The sequence below is a fragment of the Microtus pennsylvanicus genome, chromosome 14, assembly GCF_037038515.1.
Source record: "Microtus pennsylvanicus isolate mMicPen1 chromosome 14, mMicPen1.hap1, whole genome shotgun sequence".
NCBI classification, from domain to species: Eukaryota; Metazoa; Chordata; class Mammalia; order Rodentia; family Cricetidae; genus Microtus; species Microtus pennsylvanicus.
Genome location: NC_134592.1, coordinates 68,686,217 through 68,713,499, shown reverse-complemented (window position 1 = coordinate 68,713,499; position 27,283 = coordinate 68,686,217). Strand labels below are relative to the sequence as shown.

The window sequence follows — 27,283 nt, the reverse complement described above, 5'->3', positions numbered from 1 at the left end:
CCTGCACACCTGGCAGTAAAACATGCACACACCCTGCACACCTGGCAGTACTGCATGCACACACCCTGCACACCTGGCAGTACATCATGCACACACCCTGCACACCTGGCAGTACATCATGCACACACCCTGCACACCTGGCAGTACTGCATGCACACACCCTGCATACCTGGCAGTACATCATGCACACACCCTGCACACCTGGCAGTACATCATGCACACACCCTGCACACCTGGCAGTACATCATGCACACACCCTGCACACCTGGCAGTACTGCATGCACACACCCTGCATACCTGGCAGTACATCATGCACACACCCTGCACACCTGGCAGTACATCATGCACACACCCTGCACACCTGGCAGTACTGCATGCACACATCCTGCACACCTGGCAGTACTGCATGCACAAACCCTGCACACCTGGCAGTACATCATGCACACACCCTGCACACCTGGCAGTACATCATGCACACACCCTGCACACCTGGCAGTACATCATGCAGGCACCCTGCACACCTGGCAGTACATCATGCACACACCCTGCACACCTGGCAGTACATCATGCACACACCCTGCACACCTGGCAGTACATCATGCACACACCCTGCACACCTGGCAGTACATCATGCACACACCCTGCACACCTGGCAGTACATCATGCAGACACCCTGCACACCTGGCAGTACATCATGCAGACACCCTGCACACCTGGCAGTACATCATGCAGACACCCTGCACACCTGGCAGTACATCATGCACACACCCTGCACACCTGGCAGTACATCATGCACACACCCTGCACACCTGGCAGTACATCATGCAGACACCCTGCACACCTGGCAGTACATCATGCAGATACCCTGCACACCTGGCAGTACATCATGCAGACACCCTGCACACCTGGCAGTACATCATGCAGACACCCTGCACACCTGGCAGTACATCATGCACACACCCTGCACACCTGGCAGTACATCATGCACACACCCTGCACACCTGGCAGTACATCATGCAGATACCCTGCACACCTGGCAGTACATCATGCAGATACCCTGCACACCTGGCAGTACATCATGCAGACACCCTGCACACCTGGCAGTACATCATGTACACACCCTGCACACTTAGCAGTACATCATGCAGACACCCTGCACACCTGTCAATACTGCATGCACACACCCTGCTCACCTGGCAGTACATCATGCAGACACCCTGCACACCTGGCAGTACATCATGCACACACCCTGCACACCTGGCAGTACATCATGCAGACACCCTGCACACCTGGCAGTACATCATGCAGACACCCTGCACACCTGGCACTACTGCATGCACACACCCTGCACACCTGGCAGTACATCATGCAGATACCCTGCACACCTGGCAGTACATCATGCAGACACCCTGCACACCTGGCAGTACATCATGCACACACCCTGCACACTTAGCAGTACATCATGCACACACCCTGCACACCTGGCAGTACTGCATGCACACACCCTGCACACCTGGCAGTACATCATGCAGACACCCTGCACACCTGGCAGTACATCATGCAGACACCCTGCACACCTGGCAGTACATCATGCACACACCCTGCACACCTGGCAGTACATCATGCAGACACCCTGCACACCTGGCAGTACATCATGCACACACCCTGCACACTTAGCAGTACATCATGCACACACCCTGCACACCTGTCAATACTGCATGCACACACCCTGCTCACCTGGCAGTACATCATGCAGACACCCTGCACACCTGGCAGTACATCATGCACACACCCTGCACACCTGGCAGTACATCATGCAGACACCCTGCACACCTGGCAGTACATCATGCAGACACCCTGCACACCTGGCACTACTGCATGCACACACCCTGCACACCTGGCAGTAAAACATGCACACACCCTGCACACCTGGCAGTAAAACATGCACACACCCTGCATATCTGGCAGTGCAGCTTACATCTGGACTTGCCACTTTTTTCCAGTTTTCTAAATAAATGTTGAGGGGAGTTGGTTGAATATAATGTGTGAAGGAGCTGTATTTTGTCAAGATTTTAACACCCAGTCTGGAAAAACTCAGCAGCTCTGTGCAAATTTGACAATATCAGTTACCCAGAGAAGTTTATAAGATAAGTGAATAGGAATGAAAAATTAGAAAACAACGCCAATAGTACAGTTGAAAAAAATGTGAGGTGACTGTGTCTGATTCATGTAGCAAGCAAAGACAAGGTTTTGTGATGTCATTCCTGATACACATGTAAGAAGCATGTATTCCTAGGTTGTTGCAGTTCTCATTAGAGATCGATCAGTCCCACTCCCCGTGAAGGGGAACAAACACTACAGGTCTATCAAGTACATTCCAAATTTATGGCAAACCTTGCTTGTTCTCTGGTTTGTGCAGCAGTGTTTTCTGAGCACAGTGTTCTAAGTGTTGTGTTTACTATATTCACGGTTGCCAAATGAATACCACCAACAACAATCATTTTGTTTCCTTAAGTGCTCACCATTTTAAAGCTAGTTTTAAGTATTGTATTTAAGAAGGTTTACTTGTATGATTAGAATGTCAAGATAATGGCTATTCTTTTATATGAGAACTAGTTTTTATGTAAAAAAAAAACCTGATTCTTGCCTTCAGAAAGAATTCTGAGAAGCTTAGAGAAAGAAGGGAGGAATGCTCAAAATATTTTAATAACAGTAATGTACGATAAGTTCAGAGAGCTGGCAAGTCCTACACGTCAGGCTCAATTTCCCCTCTCCTTCTTTCTTTTAGTTTTGTCTGTGTGTACGTGTACATGTGTGGGTGTGCCGTGACCCACAAATGGAGTTCAGAGGGCATCAGTTTTTGTCTCTACTATGCTGATTATAGAGATTGAACTCAAGTTTTTCAGACATGAGAGCAAGCTAAGCCATCATGTCAGTCTCCCTTCTGTTAACTATAATCCAGGCAAGTCACTAACTGCTCCATTCCTTCCACTTCTGCATCTTCCAAAAGGTGAGGAGAGTAAAGATAGAATGAGGAGAAGTTTGTCCAGAGCATTTATTATTAACACAATCTCTATGATATTCACAATGAAACCCAGACAGATTGCTGGCATACACCCTAAATTCTCTACTTGCTTGATTTTTGTTTCTCCTTGTCAGTATAATTTGGAGGAATTGAAAACAAGCTGCATGAAGAAATTGAAACATGCCCTTCAACCACAAACCAGGCTTATAGACAAATAAAGATGACATGAACCTAGAGATTTCTCAACATTATGCCTGTGCTTTGTTGGACCCTAACAGTTCTTGCCTAGGGCTCACAGAGTGCTGAAACTTCTTCTAAGCACACTATGTCCTAAGACATCTGATTTTTCACGACAACCTAATTTAGTAGAAACTACCATGTCCTTTTGTATTTTATGTTCTTTCAAGGGATAAAATTATGTTCCAGAGAAGTTAAGTGTGGGCACACTATGACCAACTACAGATAGTTTCCTCAAGAATTCCTTGTAACCAGTGCCCATCAGGTGGAGCTGTGCCAAAACTGAAGTTTTTTTTAAGTAAACAGTTTGGTCAGGTAATAGGGACAAACGTAGACCAAAGTAGCTAAAAATAGTGGCAGACATCTCTCTGCAGAGAATTTCCCAAATATTTGTGTTTGCTACTCATTTTGTTAATGAAGTGTAGGTCTTTGGGGTGGATGAAGCCCAGGTGTTAATGCTGCTGATAGGCAAGTGCATTTGTTGTATTTCAGAGAGACTAGGCCCAGTGTTCGAATCCAGAGATGGACATTATACAATGGGGCTTTCCCATTTCCCACGTGTAAGGTTCGTAGGTGGGAACTAGTAAAATTCTGTGGACTAGTGAAAGTACATCAGACGCACTTAGGATTTATCTGGTGAACAAGTGAACGTGGAAATTTCTCAGGGTGAAGTTAGCTAACACTGCATTGAGAAAGAGAAAGAGGAAAGATAAAAACCAAAGAGTTTGTTTCAAGTGTATATTTTAGCATATCTGCACACTCGTCTCAATTAACTATACTTAGTATACTTAGAACAATACATACTAAATAATGAATATACTTTGATAATTTTATAATTTTTTTGGAGTCTGATGTGTAGTGGGGGAAGAGGAGAACCAGGCCCGTCATCTGCACACCCTCAATTTACAAAGCTCTGTTTACCTCGAAGGGGCCAGGAGGAGAATGCAAAACAGCCTATTATGTTTGCGATCCTGTGATCATTTTGCAGTTGGTATCCCTGTGCTTTTTCCAAGCTTATCAGTCCATCCTTTTTAGCACACTTGGAAGCAGAGCAGTATGCTTTCATCTTCATATTTTTTGAGTTTCTTGGAACTATCAATCACAACAAGGGCTATAGCACACACACACACACACACACACCTTAAAGTGCTAGTATAAGTTGCTGGATCTGTCACCTGCTTCCAGCATTTAATGCACCTCATGGCCCCTTATATCTGGAGACAGCAAAGGATTCGCCAAAGTATGAGATTATGATTCTGGGGGGAAACTGAAAGGGAAATGTGGGGGGAAATCCATTCTATCGCAACCTCCTATATTGTGTAAACAAGAAGGCTAATGGTCACTGTCACTCTTTGGTCACTAAATTATAGGAAAGCGATATGCCTGGAGTCATGACCTGCTTTCATCATTATTCTGTCTCATCTAGTATAGAAGAGTCCCAAAAGGACAAATTGAAGTTTAAGTAGGTCAACATAGCAATAAATAAAATTTCGACAGTTTTAAAGAAAGCAGCTAGACATTAAAATACTTTATTGCTTAGATATGTCACTTAGACCTTATCAAATAACAAACACATCTTTGCATTTAAAAATTTAGTAGCTATTGGTAACTAATATTTATTTGAGTGAACATTTTGTAAAGCAATAACACCAAATATAGAAGTTACTTTCCGGTTAGTGCCCCTGTGTACACTGAATAACAGAAAATCTTGCTCTGTAGAAGGATTACTACTGTGTGTGTTTTCATGTTACAACAAAATGTGCCAGTCAAGATCAAAGGAAAAATATTGGTAATATTTAAATATCATTCTGTGCTATGATTTTCCATTTTCGACCGTTCCTGGACACCATGGTTATATTACTGTGCTTTATGCTCTGCCGTTTGTGTCATATGCTGTAATTTAATTTATTCTGCTTTGTAGTTAGCAAGTCAAAGTAAAAAATCTCCACTGGAGTGTTGCCATGACACTTTTTCTGTGGAGTTAAATGAGTGGCAGGTGAGATGCCTCTGTTCCTCTCGGATCTGGCTCCATTCCTGCTGGATCTTACACTGTGGTGTTGTCCCGTACTGAAGCCTTAGGAGATTTGTGGGCATTGTGGCAGGAAGGTTTTGGAGCAGAAGAGAAGAGGCAGGGATCCTTTGATCTGGCCACTGAGAATCTGTATCAGTAAAAAATAATAAAATTCTAAAAGTGATTTTCTATATATTTTGTAGAAGACTCTCTTAGTATATGAGCAGAGCATGAATTGAGAATATCTCATATGTCATAAGCATTGGCAATTATGAGCATTTGGATAACTATTGATTATAAATTCCAGCTGTTCCAACTATTATATCATCTCAGTCAAATATAATTATAATTTTGTATAATGCCTTGTTATTGATTGCTGTAAGGTAATGAAATCTGATTTAGTAAGCTAAATATCTGTGTCTAGAGGGCTTCTCAGTAACTGTTCATTCTCAAGATTGTGAAGGTGAATGAGAGTTCCCTCTTAAATCTCCCCTGTAATGTGACCTGGCTCATTTATGATTGTAACTCTCAACTTTAAAATGAGAGATGATAGATAGATAGATAGATAGATAGATAGATAGATAGATAGATAGATAGGTAGATGATAGAGTATATGTCAAAGCAGTTGCAAAAGCTGCTTACAAAAATATAAGAGAGTTCTGAAATTATCTATTTAAGTATCAGTTTTCTTGGAGCCTAATGTGTCCTTTAGCTATGGAAATGTGAGCTGCATGTTTGCAGTTTGTTCTTACAATGCTTGCAAAGTCAAATTCTTATGTAAGCGTCTTACCACAGTGTCTGCCTACTGCTGATTTCCGGGTTATAGCTAAGCAGATCTAAGTCTTTCTCATTTGATTTTCTTTATCATTGTGTTTGGCTTGTTTGCTTCCTGCTTCATTTGCATAGGCTGGACTTGTCAGCAGAGACTTAAACTTAGTATTTTGGTGTCACTCTTGTACAGTAGATGATATTGTATATGATTAAAAATGACAAAATGGGCAATGTGGCTGCCTCCATCTTGAGGTCTTTGATCCGTTCAGACTTGAGTTTTGTGCATGGTAATAGATACGGATCTATTTTCATTCTTCTACGTGTTGATATTCAGTTATGCCAGCACCATTTGTTAAATATGCTTTCTTTTTTCTATTTTATATATTTTTTGCTTTTTTGTCAAGAATCATGTGTTAGCAAGTCTGTGGATTATCATATGTACTCACTCATACGTGGTTTTTAAACATAAAGCAAAGAAAACAAGCCTACAAATCACAATCAGACAACAATGAGGACCCTAAGAGTCCTTACATGGATCTAATCTATATGGAAAGTAGAAAAAGACAAGATCCCCTGGGTAAATCAGGAGTGTGGGTACCATGGGGGAGGGTTGAAGAGGAGGGGAGAGGAAAGGAGGGGAGCAGAGAAAAATGTAGAGCTCAATAAAATCAATAATAAAAATATTTTAATTGTAAATCTTGCTTGATACCTGTTTAGTTATATGTAATTTTACTATGTTAAAGCTAAAACCATCCCTTTTATTTATACAGAAAAGGGGAGATGATGTGGGATTCCCCTGTTTGCTGTGAATATGTTTTATTACCATTTGTTAATAAAAAGTACTACAAAGAATGTTGCCCTTCCAACCCTTCTATTTTTTTTTACCTGTCTCTTATTTCTCAAGTTTTTGTGAAACTACTCTATAGTTGTGTGTTTAAGACACACACTTGATATTTAGCTGTGCTGGCCTCAGATACTCAGCCCTGCTGTTTCAGCTTTGGTAGGGGTGGTGATGAAGGGTGTGGGGGTGTGGATGAGGGGTGGGGGTATGAGGCAAAAAGATTATAACAGCGCATGCCACCTGCCCAGGATTTTTTTAGTTGATTTTTATTGATCTCTGCATTTTTCTCTGCTCCCCTCCCTGCCTCTCCCCTCTCCTTCAACCCTCTCCCAAAGTCCCCTTGCTCCCAATTTACTCAGAAGATCTTGTCTTTTCTATTTCCCATGTAGATTAGATCTATGTCTGTCTCTCTTAGGGTCCTCATTGTTGTCTAGGTTCTCTGGAATTGTGATTTGTGGGTTGGTTTTCTTTGCTTTATGTTTAAAAAACAGCAATGAGTGAGTACATGTGATAATTGTCTTTCTGGGTCTGGGTTACCTCACTCAAAATGATATTTTCTAGCTCCATCCATTTGCCTGCAAAATTCAAGATGGCATTATTATTATTATTTTTTTTTTTTTTTGCTGTGTAGTACTCCATTGTGTAAATGTATCACATTTTCCTTATCCATCCTTCTGATGAGGGGCAATTAGATTGTTTCCAGGTTCTGGCTATGACAAACAATGTTACTATGAACATAGTTGAGCACATGCCTTTGTGGATGATTGAACATCCTTTGGGTATATACCCCAAAGTGGTATTGCTGGGTCTTTAGGAAGGCCGTTTCCTAATTTTCTGAGAAATTTCCTCACTGACATCCAAAGAGGCTGTACCAGCTTGCACTCCCACCAGCAATGCAGAAGTGTTCCCTTTACCCCACAAACTCTCCAGCATAAGTTGTCATCAGTGTTTTTGATCTTGCCCATTCTTACAGGTGTAAGATGGAATCTCAGAGTTGTTTTGATTTGCATTTCTCTGATGACTAAGCATGTTGAGCATTTCCATAAGTGTCTTTCAGCCATTTTAGATTCCTCTGTTGAGAGTTATCTGTTTAGGTCTGTACTCCATTTATTTTATTAAATTATTTGTTCTTTTGATGACGAATTTCTTGAGTTCTTTGTATATTTTGGAGATCAGACCTCTGTCTGATGTGGGGTTAGTGAAGATCTTTTTCCATTCTGTAGGCTGTCGTTTTGTCTTGTAGACTGTGTCCTTTGCTTTACAGAAGCTTTTCAGTTTTAGGAGGTCCCATTTATTAATTGTTTCTTTCAGTGTCTGGGCTACTGGGATTATATTTAGGACATGGTCTCCTGTGTCAATGAGTTCAAGCATACTTCCTGCTCTCTTCTATGAGTGTTCGTTTTTTTTAAAGATTTATTTTTTATTTTATTTTATGTGTGGATGTTTTCTGTACATGGATGTCTGTGTTCCACTTGCATACTTGGGCGTCTGTAGGGACCAGAAGAGGGGCATCAGAACCCATGGAATCGATGTTACAGGAAGTTGTGAGCACTCTCTGGCTGCTGGGATCCAAACCCAGGTCTTCTAGGGCAGCCAGTGTGTGGAAATGCTAAGCCCCCTCTGTAGCCCTGCTGGGCAGTTCTCAGTCTGATAAAGTGCATGAAGATTTTCAAGGTGCTAACTACTTCCCATAAAAGCAGTTCTCTAACACACTCAGGTAGCAGCGCCTTAAACATTATGAAGCATTGTATTTTATTCACTCTTATTGTTCCTGTTATTTAATCTGTGCGCATGTGTATGCCATGGCACGTGTGTGGAGGTCAGAAGTCAGTCTTCTCTTTTCACTCCCCAGTCCCCTACAACACCGAGATCATCAGCTCTGGTGCAAGAAGCCTTTACCAGCTGAGCCATCTCATCCGTCCCATTACGGGGCATTCTGAAGGACCTTCTCAAATTTATTTTAGGATACAAATTGTCCAGACGTTATGTTAAGTGAAATGCAGTCTGAGTATTCACCCGAGTTGCCATTAAACAGCTGTAATATGGCCAGGTGACAGGCCATTTCTGAAGAAGGTGTTTCTCGTCAGGGAAATCGCCGGGTTTCCTTTGTGATCACCGTATCTTTGTTATTTTGGCAGCCTGTAAAGTTTTATTGGTATTTACTGAAAGGTACTTTTTTTTTTTTTTTTAGCTCTAGCCAGCTGGCTTTCTTTTTTCCGGGCAAACTTTCCTAGCTCTGGTATTGAGAACACGTTTCCAGCTTTGATTGTCTACTGTCGGGGTCTTTTTGAACACGGTGCCAAGTGGCTAATAATGTTTGAATTGATGTCAATCATGCCCTTTGTAGGGTCGCGCAGAGATGCGGCAGGTGTGCCGCTGCCCTAGGGGGACCTGCTCCGTACTTACGCTATGTATTATTTTGGTGCTAAAATGGTCAGTTTAAGACTATGAAAATTGCAGGCTTTATTTTTCCCCCAAACAGATGAAAAGTATGTGAAATTATTAATCAAACACAAGGATTCAGTAACTTACAAGGAAGTGGAATTATGCAAGTAGTAATGAGTTACCAAGTAACCGAAAGATCATTTTGAGGAGGTACATAAAAAAATAGTCAGTGCAAAAATCATCATCTAAAGTAGCAGAATGATAAAGTCTTGTTAGACTTGGGTATGCTATATATTATAAAGTGAAATGTCAGCACTCTAGTCCAGTTTTCCCCCTCGTCGCCTCCGCCTCTCTGGGCCATATACCCTGTCTCTTTCCCCTGTGTGTATTTGAGGCCTGGTCCAAGTCGTGCTAATATATGTGAGATGATTTCTAAAATTACAATCATATTGCTCTACTTCTGAAAACTTAACTTAGTGAATTCTGTCAAACATATTTGTTTCACTACTTATTATTGAACTTAAAATTGAAAACTAGTTTGTTTTCCTTCATAAAAAAATTGAGTGCCTGTTAAACATTTTTTACACTTATTTATTTGTGTGTGTGTGTGAGTGTGTGTGTGTGTGTGTGTGTGTGTGTGTGTGTGTGTGTGTGTGTGAGTGTACCCATGCCACTGCATACATGGATGTGCTCTGCTCTTTGTGAGACTTGAGGCTTGAACTCAGATCCTCAGGCTTGGTGGGAAGTGCCTTTAAGAAGTGGATCGTCTTGCTCAGCCTGAGTTCTTGTTTTTATGTGAGCTAAACTCACAAGCCACAATGACTGTTGTTTGGTATTTATTCCACAGGGACAGGCATGTTAGTATTTGGCAGGCTTCTGAAGCAATGTAATATTGTCTTAATTTTGTTTTGCATATTACTGTGGCCGATAGTTAAAGTAATTACCGTGAAACTTTGGGTTTGATTTTCCGTGCTCATGAGCTAATTAAAAAGGAAAATTGAAGGTCACAGTTGTATCTTGTCACTCTTAAGTGACACAGTTTTGATATCATTTGTATTTGGGGTTTTCTTTGTTTATGATCTGCTTTCTTTTATCTCTCCTTTCCTTCCCCCCTTCTTCTCTGCCTTCCTCCCTCCTTCCTTCCTTTGTTCTTTTTCAGCAGTGTATTTAGAAGGACAAATTTACCACACTTTTCTTAAGCTATTTGTTAGAGATCTGTCCTCATCACCTTCTGAGGGCAGCACCCTATGATTTGTACTGGATGCTAGAGGAGGTTGGAGTGCTGGCTTCATTCAGTGCAAGGAAGTGGTCTTCATGCTTAGATAATGGCCAGAGAAGACTGCTCCTCATGCCTGGATACACAGGCCCCTGTGCTCCACAACATTCCTCAGAGATTCTTTACGTGGGATTAAGAGACACCAAGAAGTATCAGAGTCTGCCTGGCTATGCCCTGCTAAGAGTGATAACTTTCTTCCTAGTCATTTCCTATACCTGGTACCCATCATTTGACACAGATGAGGGTGGAGAGAAGTCATCTTTCTTTTGGGGATTTTCCAGGTCTTAAAGAGTACCCGTATCAGTGCACAGTGGGACAGATTCATTGGGAAAGTGGGTTCTGGGCTCAGAAAGGTTAGGGTTAGGACTTCATTAAATAGGACAGCTCTAGAGAGATATGAATTTGGATGGATTTTCTCATTTGGGAACTTCATTTCGATTGATTAGCTCTGTTTCTCAAATAGCTGCAGCTTGCTCTGTTTTGTTCTTGCCAGTTGGATGTGAAGTGCTGTATGTTTGGGCTCACGGCACAGAATTTGTTTCCAAAAAAAAGTGTCGTGCTGCTTTTCATCTACTGGACCAGGAGGGGTAGGAAGATCTGTCTCGAAGCCAAGGCAAGACGCAAAAGGGATTCAATTTGGATCATTCCTCCATTAGAGCTTCGTTTCCCCGTTCCTGCCCTTTTCCAGAAAGAAGAACCCATTCCTCCCAGCATGCTCTTATTGACGATTAGCCCGGGAAGGTGAGGAGCATTTAGTACTTCTAAGCTGAACAGCCATTATATGAGACCTGGACTTTAGCTTCGAGAAGTGAATCCACACATTGTGCATCAATTTTCAATTGATGATGCTTTTAAAATTAGGTTAATAACTTTCTGGTTTTGGTATTTCTTTTTGTTTTATTAATATACTAATATTGTCCTTTCCCATCTCAACTAGGAAGTAGGTGGTCCATGTAATTGAATTTAAAAGAGGTTTAAAACACCTTTTAAAGCAGTGAGTACCTTAAAATGTCAACCACATTGCCTGCACAGCTTTTTAATGTGCATTATGTGCCCTCCTTGCTTTAATACGGTATTTATACCATTTATACCTGATTTTACTTTTTCATAATCATTAAGGGCCATTGCCAATGTGAGTTACTATGATTTCCACAGTGCCAAAATGCCTGGAGTGGAGTTCAATGCCTATTTTCATAATATGGGCCCAGAAACATGTGCCCCAAAGTCTTATATCAGATCTTTGCCTTTCTTCTCTTATGTCTATTCAGTGGTAACTCTGCATCTTGTCATTGTTGCCTGAGATCGGCCTTACAGATGTAAGCCATCAATATAGCATTTATGATTAGAGTTGATTGTGATGTGTGTGTGTGTGTGTGTGTGAATAAGACAGGTAGAAATATAGATAGATATAGATGAGTGGATAATAGAATAGATAGGTAGATAGATAGATAGATAGATGATAGATAGATAGATAGATAGATAGATAGATAGATGATAGATAGATGATAGATAGATAGATAGATAGATAGATAGATAGATGATAGATAGATGATAGATAGATAGATGATAGATAGATAGATAGATAGATAGATAGATAGATAGATAGATAGATAGATAGATAGATAGATAGATAGATAGATAGTGGGCATGTACACTCATGCCTACAAGTGGCGACATGATGACTATGTTATATAAGGGACAAGGCACTCACATGCCTAGCAGATAAGCGCTAAAGTGACATCAATGCAGATTTTGCTAGAGATTAGGATGGAGGCAGAAGAGAATATGTCAAGTATGAAAACCCAGGTCTTGGTGGGAGGGGCCAGCCGAACATGGCTCAGTCAACCACTGACCTGTATTTCATGATGGAATGTTGACCACATCTAGTGGCATTGCTTTGTTGCTTTCATTCCTTTCTTGAGAATTCTCAAGTCTGAATCTTTAAAGCATAAAGTTAATTTGAATCTGATACGTGAAAATTATCACAAGTAAGCAAATGTAGTTGAAGCCAATGAAATGCTGGCAACCTCTGATCAATATCGTCAGAGCTGGTGGGAAAAGTCAAGTGAAAGAAGTCATTTTGACCCCCACTGCCTTCTGAGGAGAGGGTTGACACCCTAAACCCAAAACGCATGTCCCCTGTATTGCGTTATGACGTTATAGTGGTGCTTTGTAATGTACCCAAAGTGACAGCTCCAAGAGGTCCATTCTGCAGACTGGAAGGATTCGGGGTTTCTAGTTCAGCTTTGCCTTCAGGTGCCAAGTCTGTGGACAAGTGAGGCTAGATGTGGATGTGAGTTCCAGGGTCACTGTCACCTCCAGTACTTTCTCACGTGTGATCTCCCCTTTGTTGAAGTGTGCCTCTGACAGAATTATTCTGAAATCCATGCACGAGAGAGGACACTCACTGTTACTGCCAGGAGACTTTGGGGGCTTAGGTTCCTCTCTTAGGAAATGCATGATTCCACTAAAGTTCCCTGGGGATAGCAGGTGTCGGGTGTCCCCAAGGTGCCCTGCTTTCTCTTAGTATTCCTGTATTCAGAGTATTCTGAAGATTAAACCAACACTAGCTCAGTCTCAAAACTTTGACTATATGTAACAACATCTTGAATCAAAAAATTTTGAGGTCCAGAAAACAATGGTTGTTTTTCATGATGACTCAAAAGTCTTTTAAGTCGTGAAACATCAAGGGGGCCTCTACACAGCGAATTTCTCTGCAGCATCCAGCAACATCCCCTTCACATTTCTGTGGCATCTTTCTTAGCATGTCTTAAAGAATCCTATTGAAGAAAGAAATGGATATCATGTTGCCGTGCGAGGCTCTGAATTTCTGCCTCAGAGATATTATAGGGGAATATAAGTCCAGATGCTGCAAACAATGGAAAATCATGAAAACTCAAATCAGGGTTCCTGCCCTTCGATGTGTTTCAGTTTGCATTTTGATAGCAGTTTAGAAATGTTATCACTTGCTTTGTCACAGACATAATTCACATCTTTCTTCAGGCACTGTAAACAAGAGAAATGGCTTAATGGCCCCATAAAGGCACTCTGCTGATAGCTGAGATTGGGCTCTTTAGTAATGGCTGTCAGTGTATGTATGTGTGTGTGTGTGTGTGCCGGGAGGGTGGGGAGAGCTTGAAGTAAATGTACTGAGAAGGAATCTTTGGAGAGTCACAGATGGAGCTTGAGGACGCTCTGAGCCTTGCTGCCTTGCTTATTGTCCTTACTTGTACACAAGCCTTCCCCTTTGCTTCTGAAATTTAACGGAGCACTAATTGAGGCCGTTGCCATCGATTTATCACCTGAACTTGAAGCGATACCAATTGAAAGTGAGTGCTTCATCTACTGAGTGTACTCTTAACTACATAGATTTGAATAAAAGGCTGCATGCATTTTTCATGGTGTGGTCTTAAATAATCTAATTTATGTATACCATTTATTTTTTTCACCTTTTACAGAGGTTTTCCCTTCTCCAAACCACTTCTACAGCCAAGCATTTTTTCCCCCATAAAGCACTTTGATGTTCACAACATGATTTGATTTTATTTTGACTTTTTTGGTTATATTTTCTAGAAAGGTGTAGAAAATTCTTCATCTTATATGTCCCCCCTGGTCCGAGTAAGTGCTTTGAAATTCCTCATGCCTTATAAATTTGCAGCTTCTGAGTCTCAATTTTGTGCCATTTTTCACCAGCTTGTTTGTATAGCACCGTGAACAGATTACGTGAGGCCACACAAAGTGTTAACGGATGATGGTGGCCTTTGTTGACTGGGTTAACAGTGGACATGAGCGCACGTCATTCTGCCAGCTTCTCTTGTGTTTGCTTTCTCTCTTATCACTATAGATTATGATCTGAGATGAGGGTCAGCAAGCTGTTCTCTGGAAAGAGTCAGATGGTAAATGTTTAGACATTGGAGGCCCTCTCGTCAGGACTACTCAAGTTAGCCACCATGGCTCAAACTAGCCCCAGACTGTCCACCAAGGAATGGGATGGGAAAGAGTTCTGCTAAAAATGCAGGTGGATCTCTATGAATTCGAGGCCAGCTTGGTCTACACAGTTTTCCAGGACATCTAGGGCTGTTACACAGAAAAACCCAGGCTTAAAAAAACAAACCAAAACCAAGAACAACAACAAAAGCAATAAATAAATAAAACAAAAACAAACCAACCAATTAAGCAAACAAACAAATCCCCACATTTATAAAAACAGGTGGCTACAGCCTCTCATTTAAGAACTCAAGAACCATATAGTAGATTATTATCCTAAACATCTTGTTTTGGTTTGGGTTTTATTTTCGTAGTAGGCCAGAAATCTCAGTACCAATGTAAGGATACTCATGGGAAGTCTGCAGTCTTGGCTTAAAGCTCTTGAAAATTGTAGATTTGTTTCAAAGACCTGCTTGCCCTTTCAGAAGAACCAAAAATAAAGGTTTCTTCTCCTAGGGCAAATGCTTTGTATTCATAGAAATTACTATTCTGTTTTATTCTTATAATAATTAACGAGTAAAAAAAAAAAGGGAAAGGTCTCAGTCAAGCCAAGTACTGCTTACTTACATTTTGTATCCATGTCTAGAAGGAGACTTGTCTGTCGCTTGGGATGTTTTGGTTGTCCCAGGGTAGGGCAAGCTTTCCTTGTAGGAGAGTACCACCTTTGCTCCAGTACGAGGTGAGCAGTGTGAAGTTCTCAATGTCTTCGGTCTCAGGAACAAATAGAAAGAAGGCAGAATGCCCAAAAGAAACACAAATGCTCTGAGAACTTTTTGCATTTCGATATAAGTGCCAGAAATATGTTAGTAAGGTCATGCGTACAGCTGTGTGTATCACACACATGTGAATTAATCAAGCGTAAGGCATAGAGAACAGGCTAAGATCTTTACTAGAGTAAATGTATTTTAGAAATCTAAATAAGACTCTGGTTGGACCCATATATGCGCTTGATGCTATGAAGTCATCTCGCTCAGCACCTGCACCCCGTAGCTCAATATTGCTTTCTAGTTCTCGGCACTGACTGTAGCATCTGTGGCCTGGTAGATGCAGTAATTACTGAAGAAATAAAAGTTTCGGGAATACCTGATGTGATTTTATATAATGTTATAGTGTATGTGTGAACAAGAAACATTGTAAGTGAAAGTATAAACAAATTTGAATTTTATTGCAACCCAAATCCCATGGTTCTTTAAAACAATTGTTTATTCGTTATCATTTTTCATTATCATTATCAGGGTTTTTTTGCAGCCCAGGCTGGCCTTGAGGACCTTAAATATATGATCTTTCACATCTACTTCCCAGTGCTGGGATTACAGGCATATAATAATAGCTAAATTTTTAAATTAGATTTATTCATTGTGCTTTTTGTGTGAATATTGTGCTTCCTTTATGTCTGTGAACACAGATGCTTGGTGCCTGGGAAGGTCAGAAGAGGACGTGTGGTCCACTGCAAATGGTCATGAAAGACCCTGTAGACGGTGGGAATCGAATCCAGGTCCCCTAAGACTAACAGGTTCTCTTCATCACTGAGTCATCACTCCAGCACAAGGCTCTAAGTCTTAACCTGCTGCCGTGGAGTCTTAGATCTTTACCGAGACGGCTTGCTTAGCTTCTTTACGACAATGTTAGCTTTCCATTTCTGTGACTAAATACCCAATAAAATCAACTTAAAAAGTAGAAAGATTTATTTTGGCTAATGGCTTGAGAGACTTTAGGCAGCTGGCTATGCTTCTCTTATTTGCGGTGCACAATGCATCATGTCACAGAGACTTCTTACATCTTGGAATAAGAAGCACCAGTGCCTCGAAGTCCCGCTCTAGCAACCCTTCTACCATGCCTCACCACCTAAAGGCCCCCTCCCTTTACCATAATGCCCCAAACTGGGCACTAGGCCTTCACCATCTGAGCACTCCCAACCTTAAAACCACAGCAGCAACCAAATCTACCAAACCAGAATGGCCCTAATAGAATCTGTTGTAGTGGTTCTTTGAAGAGCATAAAATACTACATACATTTGAGTTATTTTCAAACGTGGATGCTGCTTCCCATCAGGATTCTAAAGTGAGCCGTCCACATTAACTCCGTCTATTTGTGGATGAGCATTTAGCCAATAACTATACCACATACAGTCTGTTCTCAGCGGAAGGTTACGAGGATGTCGTATTGTCATGATTAGGAAAGTACTCTCCTGAGATAATTTAATCCACTCTCTCTACCACCATGTCATTTTATATTGTGTTTTTGCACACTCGAAGATACATTTTTAGAGTGGTATTCCCACTCTTGCTACTTCTTTAGTGTTGTGATCGAATTGTTTGCCTTTCTAGGATGTAGGTAGAAAATAAAAGGAAGTAAGCCATGTTTCACAGTTCACACTTCTAAAATGAAAACAGTTACTAAATTACCAGTCACTTGCTAATGAATACCACAATCCCTGGTAAACTGTCAGATTAAGAAGTAGTTAAATTTATTTTGGAAGTGTGTATTTTTAAGTTCCGATATTTTGGAACTCTTAAATTGAGCCATCAGATAAACTCAGCCATCATTAGTCAGACTTAAGATGTGGTTTCAAAGGTCAAACTTCCATCAAAGCAGAGAATGCAAGGCTCATCTCTTGAGTGTTCAGATTGCCTCTCCCTAGAAGAACTGATTGCTAGAGCTGCAGGGTTTCTTGGGAACCGTGTTTGAGAACAGCAGAGGTGAGCTGTGAATTTCAGACCTAGATCAATGACTGGACCTCTATGAAGTCAGGAAATAAAGTATCATTTTGAAACATCATTTCTTTGTCAATGAAATGAAGAGGCTAACTCGCTTGATTTAATTCACTTGAAAAAGGAAAGATTCACTTTAATTAAACTACAAACAATGCCGATGCCTGCAGCTCTGTGTTCCAGACCCAGGGAGGACCGCACTGCAAGCGGAATGGAAGCAGTCTTAGCAGCAGGCTGGAGCCGAGTTCAGTGAAAGTAATTTAATTAGTGTTGATCATGACTCCAGATGATGGTGATTTGATAAGGAATAATTTAGTACTTAACAGCCTTTTACATGCACCGACTCCGTGTGGGAAGGTACAGCAAATTGCACGAAATGAATGTGCTGCTTTCTCTTGCGCTGGTGCCAATGATCTGGAAAAACCTCCTATTAGCAGACACGAAGCCTCGAGTCCTGTGATGAAATATTCCTAGCCAGCCTCTAGCTCAGCCTTCTTTACTGGGAGTCTCTGCATCTCTCAGATAAATTTTAAAAATCGTGTATATGAAGTCATAGGTGGGATCCCCAGTAGGCAGGCAGGCAAGCTAAAGTGAAGAACTTAAGAGAAACCCCACGTTCCTGCGCAGAAAATTGAAGGCTTCAGTTTGGATTTAAGTTTTATTCCTCACTGGCAAAAATTAAAAGGACAAAAAAAAAAAAAAACAGAACAAACAAACAAAAAACCAAAACAAGCGTAACCAAACAAACAAAAATTCTTGGGTACCTTAGATCTCTCCGATTAGTCATTTGGCATATGACTAGTAAAGACAAAATCAATTCCTGGTCTGTAATGACTAACAGCTCCACACGCATAAAATGAAGCCTTAAAGAGAGTTGGAATCGAAGCCCGCCACTGCTAGAGCTGACCTACAGCGCATTTCTCAAGTGCTGGATCTATTTGAAGGCAGGGTACTCTGGTGTTGCCAAGGCTCACTTTGGAGTCAGCGTTTGTCCAGTGATGATAATACCCTAGAAATTTTTGTAACATAAAATCATTACAGAGCCAGCTTGCTTACAAAAATGACTGGGAATGGGGCAGTAATTTGGTTGGACTGTAAAAACAAAAAGCCATGTTTTGTGTGACTTAAAGGCAGGTGTGACTTCTCTTGATTTTCAGAGGCTACAGAGGCAGAGAGATGTGTAGAAAGGGTTTTGAGAAATAAGGGAAAGGATCCACACCACAGTTCTTCCCCTAATCTATGTCACTTTCTTGCCAGTCTTTGACATTTCTTGGTTTGCAAAATCCTCAACTTGATCTCTGCCTACACGTGTTGTTCTCCCAAACCTATATGTCTCGTCCACTTCTCCCCTTTGAGTGAAGATGCTAGCCATGGAGTTACAGATCACCTTAGAGACGTAATTTAGCTGAGCCTCTGAACAAAACCACACACTAAACACGAAAGCAAACCTTTCCCCTCTCAGTTAGCTTTGTTTTGGAAATTACAGGGCTTAACTCCATAGCTGTGAGAGCATCTGTGTTTGTGGACCTGACGAAAGGTACTTGGTTCCCTGCTATTTCAGAATGTTATTTCCCTGCAGATGCCATTGGTTACTGACTTACCTCCACCAGTGAATATTTAAAGCATTTTTTAGTTTTCTTTTCATGAATAAAATTCCCACAAACAGTCCTACATACATATTTTGGGGAACACGTGCATTCCTTTTTCCTATATGCATATACACACATATGAGAATATATATTAGTGTAATTACCAGATCATAAGGTATATTCATGTTGAACCTTAGCAGGTAGTCACACCCTTTTCTTAGATGATTATACCAACCCATCTCCTTAGCAGCATGAATGGGAGTTCCCATTATTTTCTTTATTTAAAAATCAGTATTGTCAACTTTCATAGTTTAGTTTTTCTAATGAGTATCTGGTGATAATTGTGGTTTTATTAGCAATTTCCTGCTTGAGAAATATTTGATTACATTTTCACTTGTTTGTTACTACTCCATTTGTGTGTGTGTGTGTGTGAACCACTTGTCCAAGTCTTTTGTCCATTCCAGTTAGAGATTTGTATTGCTAAGCAACAATTCCTTTCGTGTAAAATGAGCATTATTTGTCAGATCTTTCTGGTGTGAGCATCATGGAGCTCATGGCTTGTCCTTTGTTCTTCTAATGTTGCCTTTAAAGAGACCGTTTTAATTTTAGTAAAACTTAATGTGTTAATTTTTTATTTTGGGTTAAGTGTATTTTGTAAGCTGATTACTATTTTTATATGTTTTGTATGAAAAATGTAGAAATATAATATCTTAGGTCTTCACATTTTTTTTCATGGAGATTAAATCTGAGTTCACAGATCTTAACGTTACTTCTCTGAGGGCAAATTGATTTAAGAATATGTAAAACCTAAGTTTTAATTCACAGTGTTAGAAATTGAGTGCCTACATTTTCTATCTGTATTCAAAGAACTAGTAAATAATTAAAAAGTTTTGCCAGGGTTCAAATAAATATGTTGCAACATACATATTTGTTATTCTATGACTTAGTGAAATGACGAACACACGTATATCACTCATGTATACTGGATGAACATGTGAGTGCTTTTGTGGTATTTTTCCCCAGGTATCAGATTTTTTATTGCGGACATTTAATAGTGAAATAATTATATAGTGAACCCTTGAGTGCTCATCAAATTTTGGAAAGTACAGTGAAATTTATTAGTTGGTTTTATAGTCATAAAATAAACACACTTATGTGAATATATGTATATAGATTTCTTTTTTTAAATTTTTTTAATTTAATTTTTTTTTTTTTTTGGTTTTTCGAGACAGGCTTTCTCTGTAGTTTTGGTGCCGGTCCTAGAACTAGCTCTTGTAGATCAGGCTGGCCTCAAACTCCCAGAGATCCACCTGCCTCTGCCTCCCGGGTGTTGGGATTAAAGGCGTGTGCCACCACCGCCCGGCATAGATTTCTTATGCTGTGTATTTTATGACATAATCTATATTAAATTAAGCACAAATGAATGCACATGAACTGCAACCTTCCTTAAACATAGCTACAAAGTAAATTATATAAAAAAGGAGAGCATCATTTGATGGAGAGTAACTTTTATTGAGAATTTCATGCGATAAAGAATTTCCATGCATTGTATTTTAATCTTCATAGTTTTGGTAAATAGATAAGCAAGTACTTTCGTTTCTGTTTTAAAAATAACCACCAATATTAAATAGGTTGGTTTTCATCTTCTCTGCAGTATTATGGCTTTCCTTTGGACTTACACATGGATTTTCTTTGTCACGTGCCATAACATCCTTGACACTGAAGCATTGGTACTGAACAATGCCCAAAGCTGTGCTCCAGCCTTGAATAAGAGTTCCAGTCCTCCCCGCCCCTGTGTAGTCATTCAAAATCTTTATGACATGTTTTCAAAGCTTCCTTTCTGAAAAGCGAGCTTGTAGAATTGTTAATATCAGCAAAGTGAATTACTACTGATTTGATTTACTTTAAGCAGAGAAAAATTACAGGCATACATTTTGTTACACACTACAAGTAGAAAAGGAGGTGGCAGAGCCAAGAAAACTCCCAGAATCCTTTCTGCCTCATGGATTATCAAATTCTACTATTCTTGCAAGCATAAGTTACTATGAAATGTTAATGATACTTTAAATAAGAGAAGTAAAAGAGACTAGTAGACTTAGTTCCTAATGGAATTGAATCTTGACGGGTACTTTTGTTCTGTTTTTAGTGGCTTTTCATGGACTACCACTGAAAATCAAGAAAGAACCCCACAGCCCCTGTTCAGAACTCGGGTCTGCCTGCAGTCAAGAGCAACCTTTTAAATTCAGCTATGGAGAAAAGTGCCTGTACAGCATCAGGTAAGCAGTGCTGCTCTCAGGGAGAGCAGCGATATGCCGTGCAGAACAGAAAGTACGAAACGATCCAACAATCTCCAGTCAGCTTTATGGGTTACATCTTTATGATATAATAAGCTAATTAGGTAATGTATGCAGCAGAACTCTGAAGGCCCATTTGCCATGCCATCGCACACTTTAGCATCATTTAAAAGTAATAATTCTCATCTCAATCATCAGTTGTTTTCCTACTGTATTGATGCGTCTTGGGTTTGAAAAGAGGGTCTTATTTGGCACAAGCAGCTTTCGAAGGTTCCCATCAGAATGAATGCATTATCTACTTTAGGTAAAGAGTTTATCAGAAAAAACTACAACATTTGGCAAGCAAAAGCAGTACATTAGTTATCTGATAGGCCTTACTGATGATCTATAAGATACATTCATGGACAATTGCAATAAAACTAGAATTTCATAATGCCTAACCAAGGCAATTATCTATTAAAAAGCCAGTTGTTCTTGAAATGATACTAAAGGGTGGTGCATTCTAAGTACATTGTTCATTTGCTAGAAAATTTGATAACACATATGTTCATTAAAAACTCTTTGCAGTGAATTGCACGCTCTTACTCTTCATCTTGGCCTCTAATTGCATTCTAAAAAGTTGGCTCTGGCTATTGACTATTCCTCTTGATTACAGTAGAAACTTAGTTCTTAAAGGGAGGTGGTGTGAGAATATTTGAAAAACGATTCCAAATATGTGCACTCCTTTATCAGGTGTGTCAGCTCAAGCTCATAGTGCCCTGGGATCCTGAGGAATCCTGTGTGGCTGCAAATATGTCCACCACGCACCCTCTTTCGCATCTGTGGGGTCTAAGACTCAAGAAAATTAAATTGTACCATCTCGTGGCAACTGACAATGTTAGAGTCCTTTGTTCCTGTTTCTTCTTGAAATTTATTGTTTTATGTCTTACTTCCTAAGAAACTCATGGGAGCCTGAAACGAGGGGGCAGCTCAGTTGAACTACAAAGTTTTATAAAGCAGACCTATTGTAAAAGTGAGCTAAGACCGCGTGATGAGTTCATATAAGACACTAATACATGTTTGACAATTTGGTTGTGTTGTTTGTATTTTCTTCTTAAGGCATGTATTCCCATCACAGTTATCTTGACATTGGATGATTTCAATGTCAAGATACAATCTGAACAAGTTAGATATAGGATTCTCTTTGCAAGTCAGCCCTGATTATTACAGTGATCATAAAAACACTGTTTGATGCAGTGTGTCTCTGACCCACAAATTAACAGTTGAGGAATGAGGCAACAATTTGGAGAAGTTTTCTGGAAACAAACATCTCTCTCAGCATATGTGGTGTATACAAAACATTCTAGTACTTCCATCTTTGTCTAAATGATAAGATTTAATAAAACACCTTACAGGAAATGAAAGCAATATCTTAGGTTAAGTAGTCATTTGTTTCTTTTTTTATGGGAAAGACTTGACCAAACCACTTTAAGAAAGAATATGTTTTTGTTCAGAAATATCAATAAAAACACTTGTAGAACTCAACACATAGGAATTTCATGCATGTGTATAATATATTCAGTTACCTCTATTTCCCTATTTCCTCCCAGTTCCTCTCTTTTCTCCTCCACAATTTCCATTCCCAGTGTTCTTTATATGAGTACAGATTGCTTTAAAGCCGATCTAGATGTACATAGCACATGCCCCTGCCCTTCTGAAAAGAGTATTTGAACTTGGATATGATTCTATTGTACTAATAGAGAAACTGGAAGTTATTATACATTAATGTGACTAGAAGTATTCCTTTCAAAATGTCTATCACTGATACCACTGATATCAGTGTGATATGTGTGTGTGTGTGTGTGTGTGTGTGTGAGAGAGAGAGAGAGAGAGAGAGAGAGAGAGAGAGAGAGAGATGGGGGAAGAGGTGTATATGAGATGGGATCTCATGGGGTAGCATTGTCTGGGTTGTGCACCACAGTCTATAGATCTGGTCGGCTCACAGCAGACTGCCTGCCTCTGCTGTGGTTAAAGGCACACACTGCCTTACTCAGCTCACATCAGTTTTTATATTTGAAGAGTAAATCTAGACACTTTGCATGGAAATATGTTTTTGTTGTCGTTCAGAAAGTAAAATCTGATTTCAGTAAGATATTGTCTAGATTGGAAACAGTAGTTCAGTCATATTCCAGAAAGCCACACATTGGGAAGCAATTTAAGTTCATAATATAAAACAAACAGCTTACTTTTTTCTTTTGTAATTGAGAGTGGAAGTTAGTCTAAGATAATAGGATTTTATTCTTAATAATTTTATTTTGCACTCATAATTAAAGAAACTTTAAATATATCCAAGACATTTTAATTTTCCCCATTAATCTTTATTACCCCAAGTGAGGAATTCAAAGCCAAACATCATTTATTTAATATAAAGCATCTACAAAGGCAATAGCATTGCCTGAAAATTCTACCACAAATAAAAGCAAATCCAATATGGTCTCTCTTATTAAACTAATATTAGGACTTATTTTCAAAAATAGTATAGAGGGAGAGCCATGATGAGGTGCTTAGTTATGTAGGAAGGATCTGCCCAGCTTACTGAAAGTCATGATGAGGTCTTAGTTATGTAGGAAAGATCTGCCCAGCTTACTGAAAGTCATGATGAAGTCTTAGTTATGTAGGAAGGATCTGCCCAGCTTACTGAAAGTCATGATGAGGTCTTAGTTATGTAGGAAAGATCTGCCCAGCTTACTGAAAGTCATGATGAAGTCTTAGTTATGTAGGAAGGATCTGCCCAGCTTACTGAAAGCTGTCTGGTGAGAATAGATGGAGGTGGTGATGTCTCTCCGTCATAGGGTCTTCCTTAACTAAGTTGTCTGTGTACGAAATTTATGTTACAAATGTTCATGTCATCTATGATTTCATATTCTAATTTCTGTTTAATGGCATAGGGACTTTGAAGTTTATAAGTTATAGAATTAAAAAACAAAATCCAAAGGTTTTTGCTCCCTTATCACTTATGGCTAAGATACGTTTTCCAAAGCAACCCGTACTTTCTCTTGTTCTCTGGGTAGTGCCTATGATCAGAAGCCACACGTGGGAATGAGGCCCTCCAACCCCCCGACACCATCCAGTACTCCAGTGTCTCCACTACATCATGCATCTCCAAATACAGCTCATACTCCGAAACCTGACCGGGCCTTCCCAGCTCACCTCCCTCCTTCTCAGTCCATACCAGACAGCACCTACCCCATGGACCACAGGTAAGCTGAAGATGTCATTTCAGACAAAACTAACCCAAACAAACCTCTTTCAGTTAAGGCTTTCGTGGAGGACATCCCCCTTAGGTGCTCTGAAGATCTACAGTGTTTTTAGACAAGCCTATTACTTTTGCACATCTCTACAGAATAGTTCCAGTAAGGCTTGTTCTGTCTGTCTAAAAATAATTCATGGGGATCATTTGCAAGCATTTCTTTTTATAAACATTTAAAGGGGCTGCTAAAATGGAAAATCAACCTGTAGACTGACATTTGAACATTTTTCCTTCACTTCTTAAATCGCTTCACTTCATCTTCACGTGCAGCCATGCTTCTCCCTGAGCACACGCGTGTTGCTCCCCACAGTTAGCAGGTGAGCACGCACGTGCACTTGCTCCCCACAGTTAGCAGGCTCATTTTAGTAGGTGACTTATGAAATTAGATTCATTATCTTACACTGAATTATTTATTTGGTTCTGCATAGTCTTACGGAGTATAACTTATTTGATTAATCTCTTTGCTTTCCTTTCCAATGACCCATATCAGCACACTCATGACATGTGCTTCAACAGCTACAACAGCAGTCAAATGATTCTCACTTAGAAATGAGCACGGGAAGAACATGCATGTGGCACAAGTGAGAGGGCTGTGGTAGAAAATCACTGACCGGTAGAGATGAAATCCATGTATCAGTACAATACTGGGGGAACTACTGTCTTAATAAGTGATTTAGAACACAGGATCCCCCTACCCAGCTAAGTTCCTATTCCTCCCTCTTCCCCCCATCCCCATAACAAGTGTTGTCCTGGAAAATCTTTAACAATAGTCTCCACGGGAGAAAAAGACTTTATCTGAAGTGTGCCCTGAGCTGATGACAAAATGTGGCCGTGTGTGACTATCTCCACGAGAACCCTGAGTCTGAACTGAGATGCACATCACACTCGGTTCTGCGGCGTGTGTAGCCTGCGTTTGTCCAAGACCACAAGCAGAAGGAGGAAATCATTAGGGGACTCAGAGAGCACAGTTTCTATTGCCTTTCTGTTTTCAATCTGCCTTTTAATTGAAAAGTTGTACAACTAAATTCTTAATATAGGATTACATAAACAATCAGACTCCCCGAAATGCCAAGCATTATACACGAGCTATAACCATAGCTGGTGGAGAAACATCACTGTGAAAATAGCTGGTCGAAAGGACGCCTGGATAGCAGAGGAAGCAGGTGTGCCACAGGCAAATCTGGATACCTAAAGACGCGCGTTACGTCACAGCCGCAAATCCAGTCCCTCCCTTGCTTTAAAGGAATAGGATGAAATCCTAGTGTTCCCAGGGAACTGAGTCATCTTCTACCTTTGTTCCCATCACCCAGTTCTGCCATGCTTTAGCTACTGAATGCCACCTATTGTCTTTCCCTTCTCACCCCCATAGACATGAGGCTTCTTTAGAGTAGAATGTTGCCTGCTTCTGTGTAAACAGTTTTGAAAATACCTACGGAAACAATGCCTATTGCAGGGTGGGCCATTAAACAGAAGCACATTGCGCAGGACCAGAAAGAAAAAGCAGGGGAGATAAAACACTGTCAAGGTTGCTTTCCTTCACTTCTGCAGCCTTTCCCTAATTTGTCACACATGTACCCCCCTCTCCCGTCCCCAACCCGCAATTCAAATGAGCACTGGATTATGGGTTATGCCCTGTGCCTTCCGCGCAGGCGCAGGCTGGCTCTTTGTAAGGCACAGTGACTGCTGAGTAAGTGGTGTGCTTGTTTTTAGATGACCTAACTGGAGATGCTTTAGCCAAATCCATTTTGGTATCTCAACTTGAAGTCAAGTACTTGAGACTGAGAACAGCCGGCCCGGAACTACAGGAGGGAAGCTCGGGGTCTTTTCCCACTGCCCCCCGACTGAGTTTTGAGGATCGCACCAGCTGGCCAGTCCCAGGAAAATCTCTGAAACCTTATGTTTCTGATGAGGATTTCTTAGAGGGCTCTGGCCAACAAATGGCAGTCCCTTGGTTATAAATGGCAAATTTGCTGTGGGAACATATCCCTCCCCTAGATAGCCACCCCCAGCCTCGGCACCCCACCTCACTCTGGGAACGGTTTGTGGCCAGCTGGCCTGCGCTCCACTTCCTTCCCTAGGCCTCCCTGCACACCTCAGGCCAGCCCTTTGGCACCTTGTCTTTAACCCACTGTGCAAGAGACCTGCCTGTTTTCCTCAGCGGTGCCCCAAATGCCTACCTGGATTCTTTTTACCCACTGGTGCATTAACACACTGTCCTCGGCCACCAAACTCTTTTGTCCATTTCTTTCCCATTGGTCAGTGGCTAACCAGAATGACGCCAAGACTGTGCATTTTGCTGGGCAGCTTGTCACTGCCACCTAAGTGGCCTCCAGCAAGAAGAAGTACAAATCAGGTTGACTCGTAAGAGCAAATGACTTGCTTCCTTACAAAGCTTTCAGCGCAGGCATTATTAGCTTCCTTTTAAGGCTTCACAAGTGAGCCAGCTTCTTATTTTATCTTCAAGTTACAATTTTCTGATTCACTCCTTGACAGTTCTTAATGATAATTTCTGTTTCTTTTTTTGGCTAATGAAATAAGCAAGAGAAGGGAAATGAATGCAGCGCCAGCCAGCCTAGCTGTTTCACAATATCCGAGTTTCTAAGTTTATTTTGTGCAGGTGTAAGTGGAATTTCCATGCTTTCCATGGAAGAGACTGGTATACCTAGAGTTAAGCCCTGGCATGGAGTATGCTTCGAAATGCTAAAGCAATCGCTTTGCCATGCCTTGGCTTTTACCTTATTTTCATTTAACATTGCTGAAATTAAATGCTAACTTTCAAAATTAAAGGTTCAGGAATGTTTTAGTGTGGGGGGGTTAATAGGCTAATATTTGCTTATGGATATGTTTTATAGGTTATTTTTTAAGCA

The 27,283-nt window shown here is 40.6% G+C and overlaps 1 protein-coding gene across 8 annotated transcripts in view; it reads left to right on the top strand.

Annotated features, from left to right (window-relative positions):
- Etv1 (ETS variant transcription factor 1) overlaps positions 1–27,283 on the top strand; it is a 91,798-nt gene that overhangs the window by 30,898 nt on the left and 33,617 nt on the right. For 7 of the 8 annotated variants that reach the window (XM_075948737.1, XM_075948733.1, XM_075948734.1 and 4 more), the window contains 2 exons: positions 20,980–21,109; positions 24,178–24,366. In XM_075948737.1, the coding sequence (XP_075804852.1) occupies positions 20,980–21,109; positions 24,178–24,366 (319 nt within the window). Of the gene's footprint in view, positions 1–20,979; positions 21,110–24,177; positions 24,367–27,283 lie in introns of those variants that run through there. The other variant, XM_075948739.1, reaches the window with a different exon arrangement.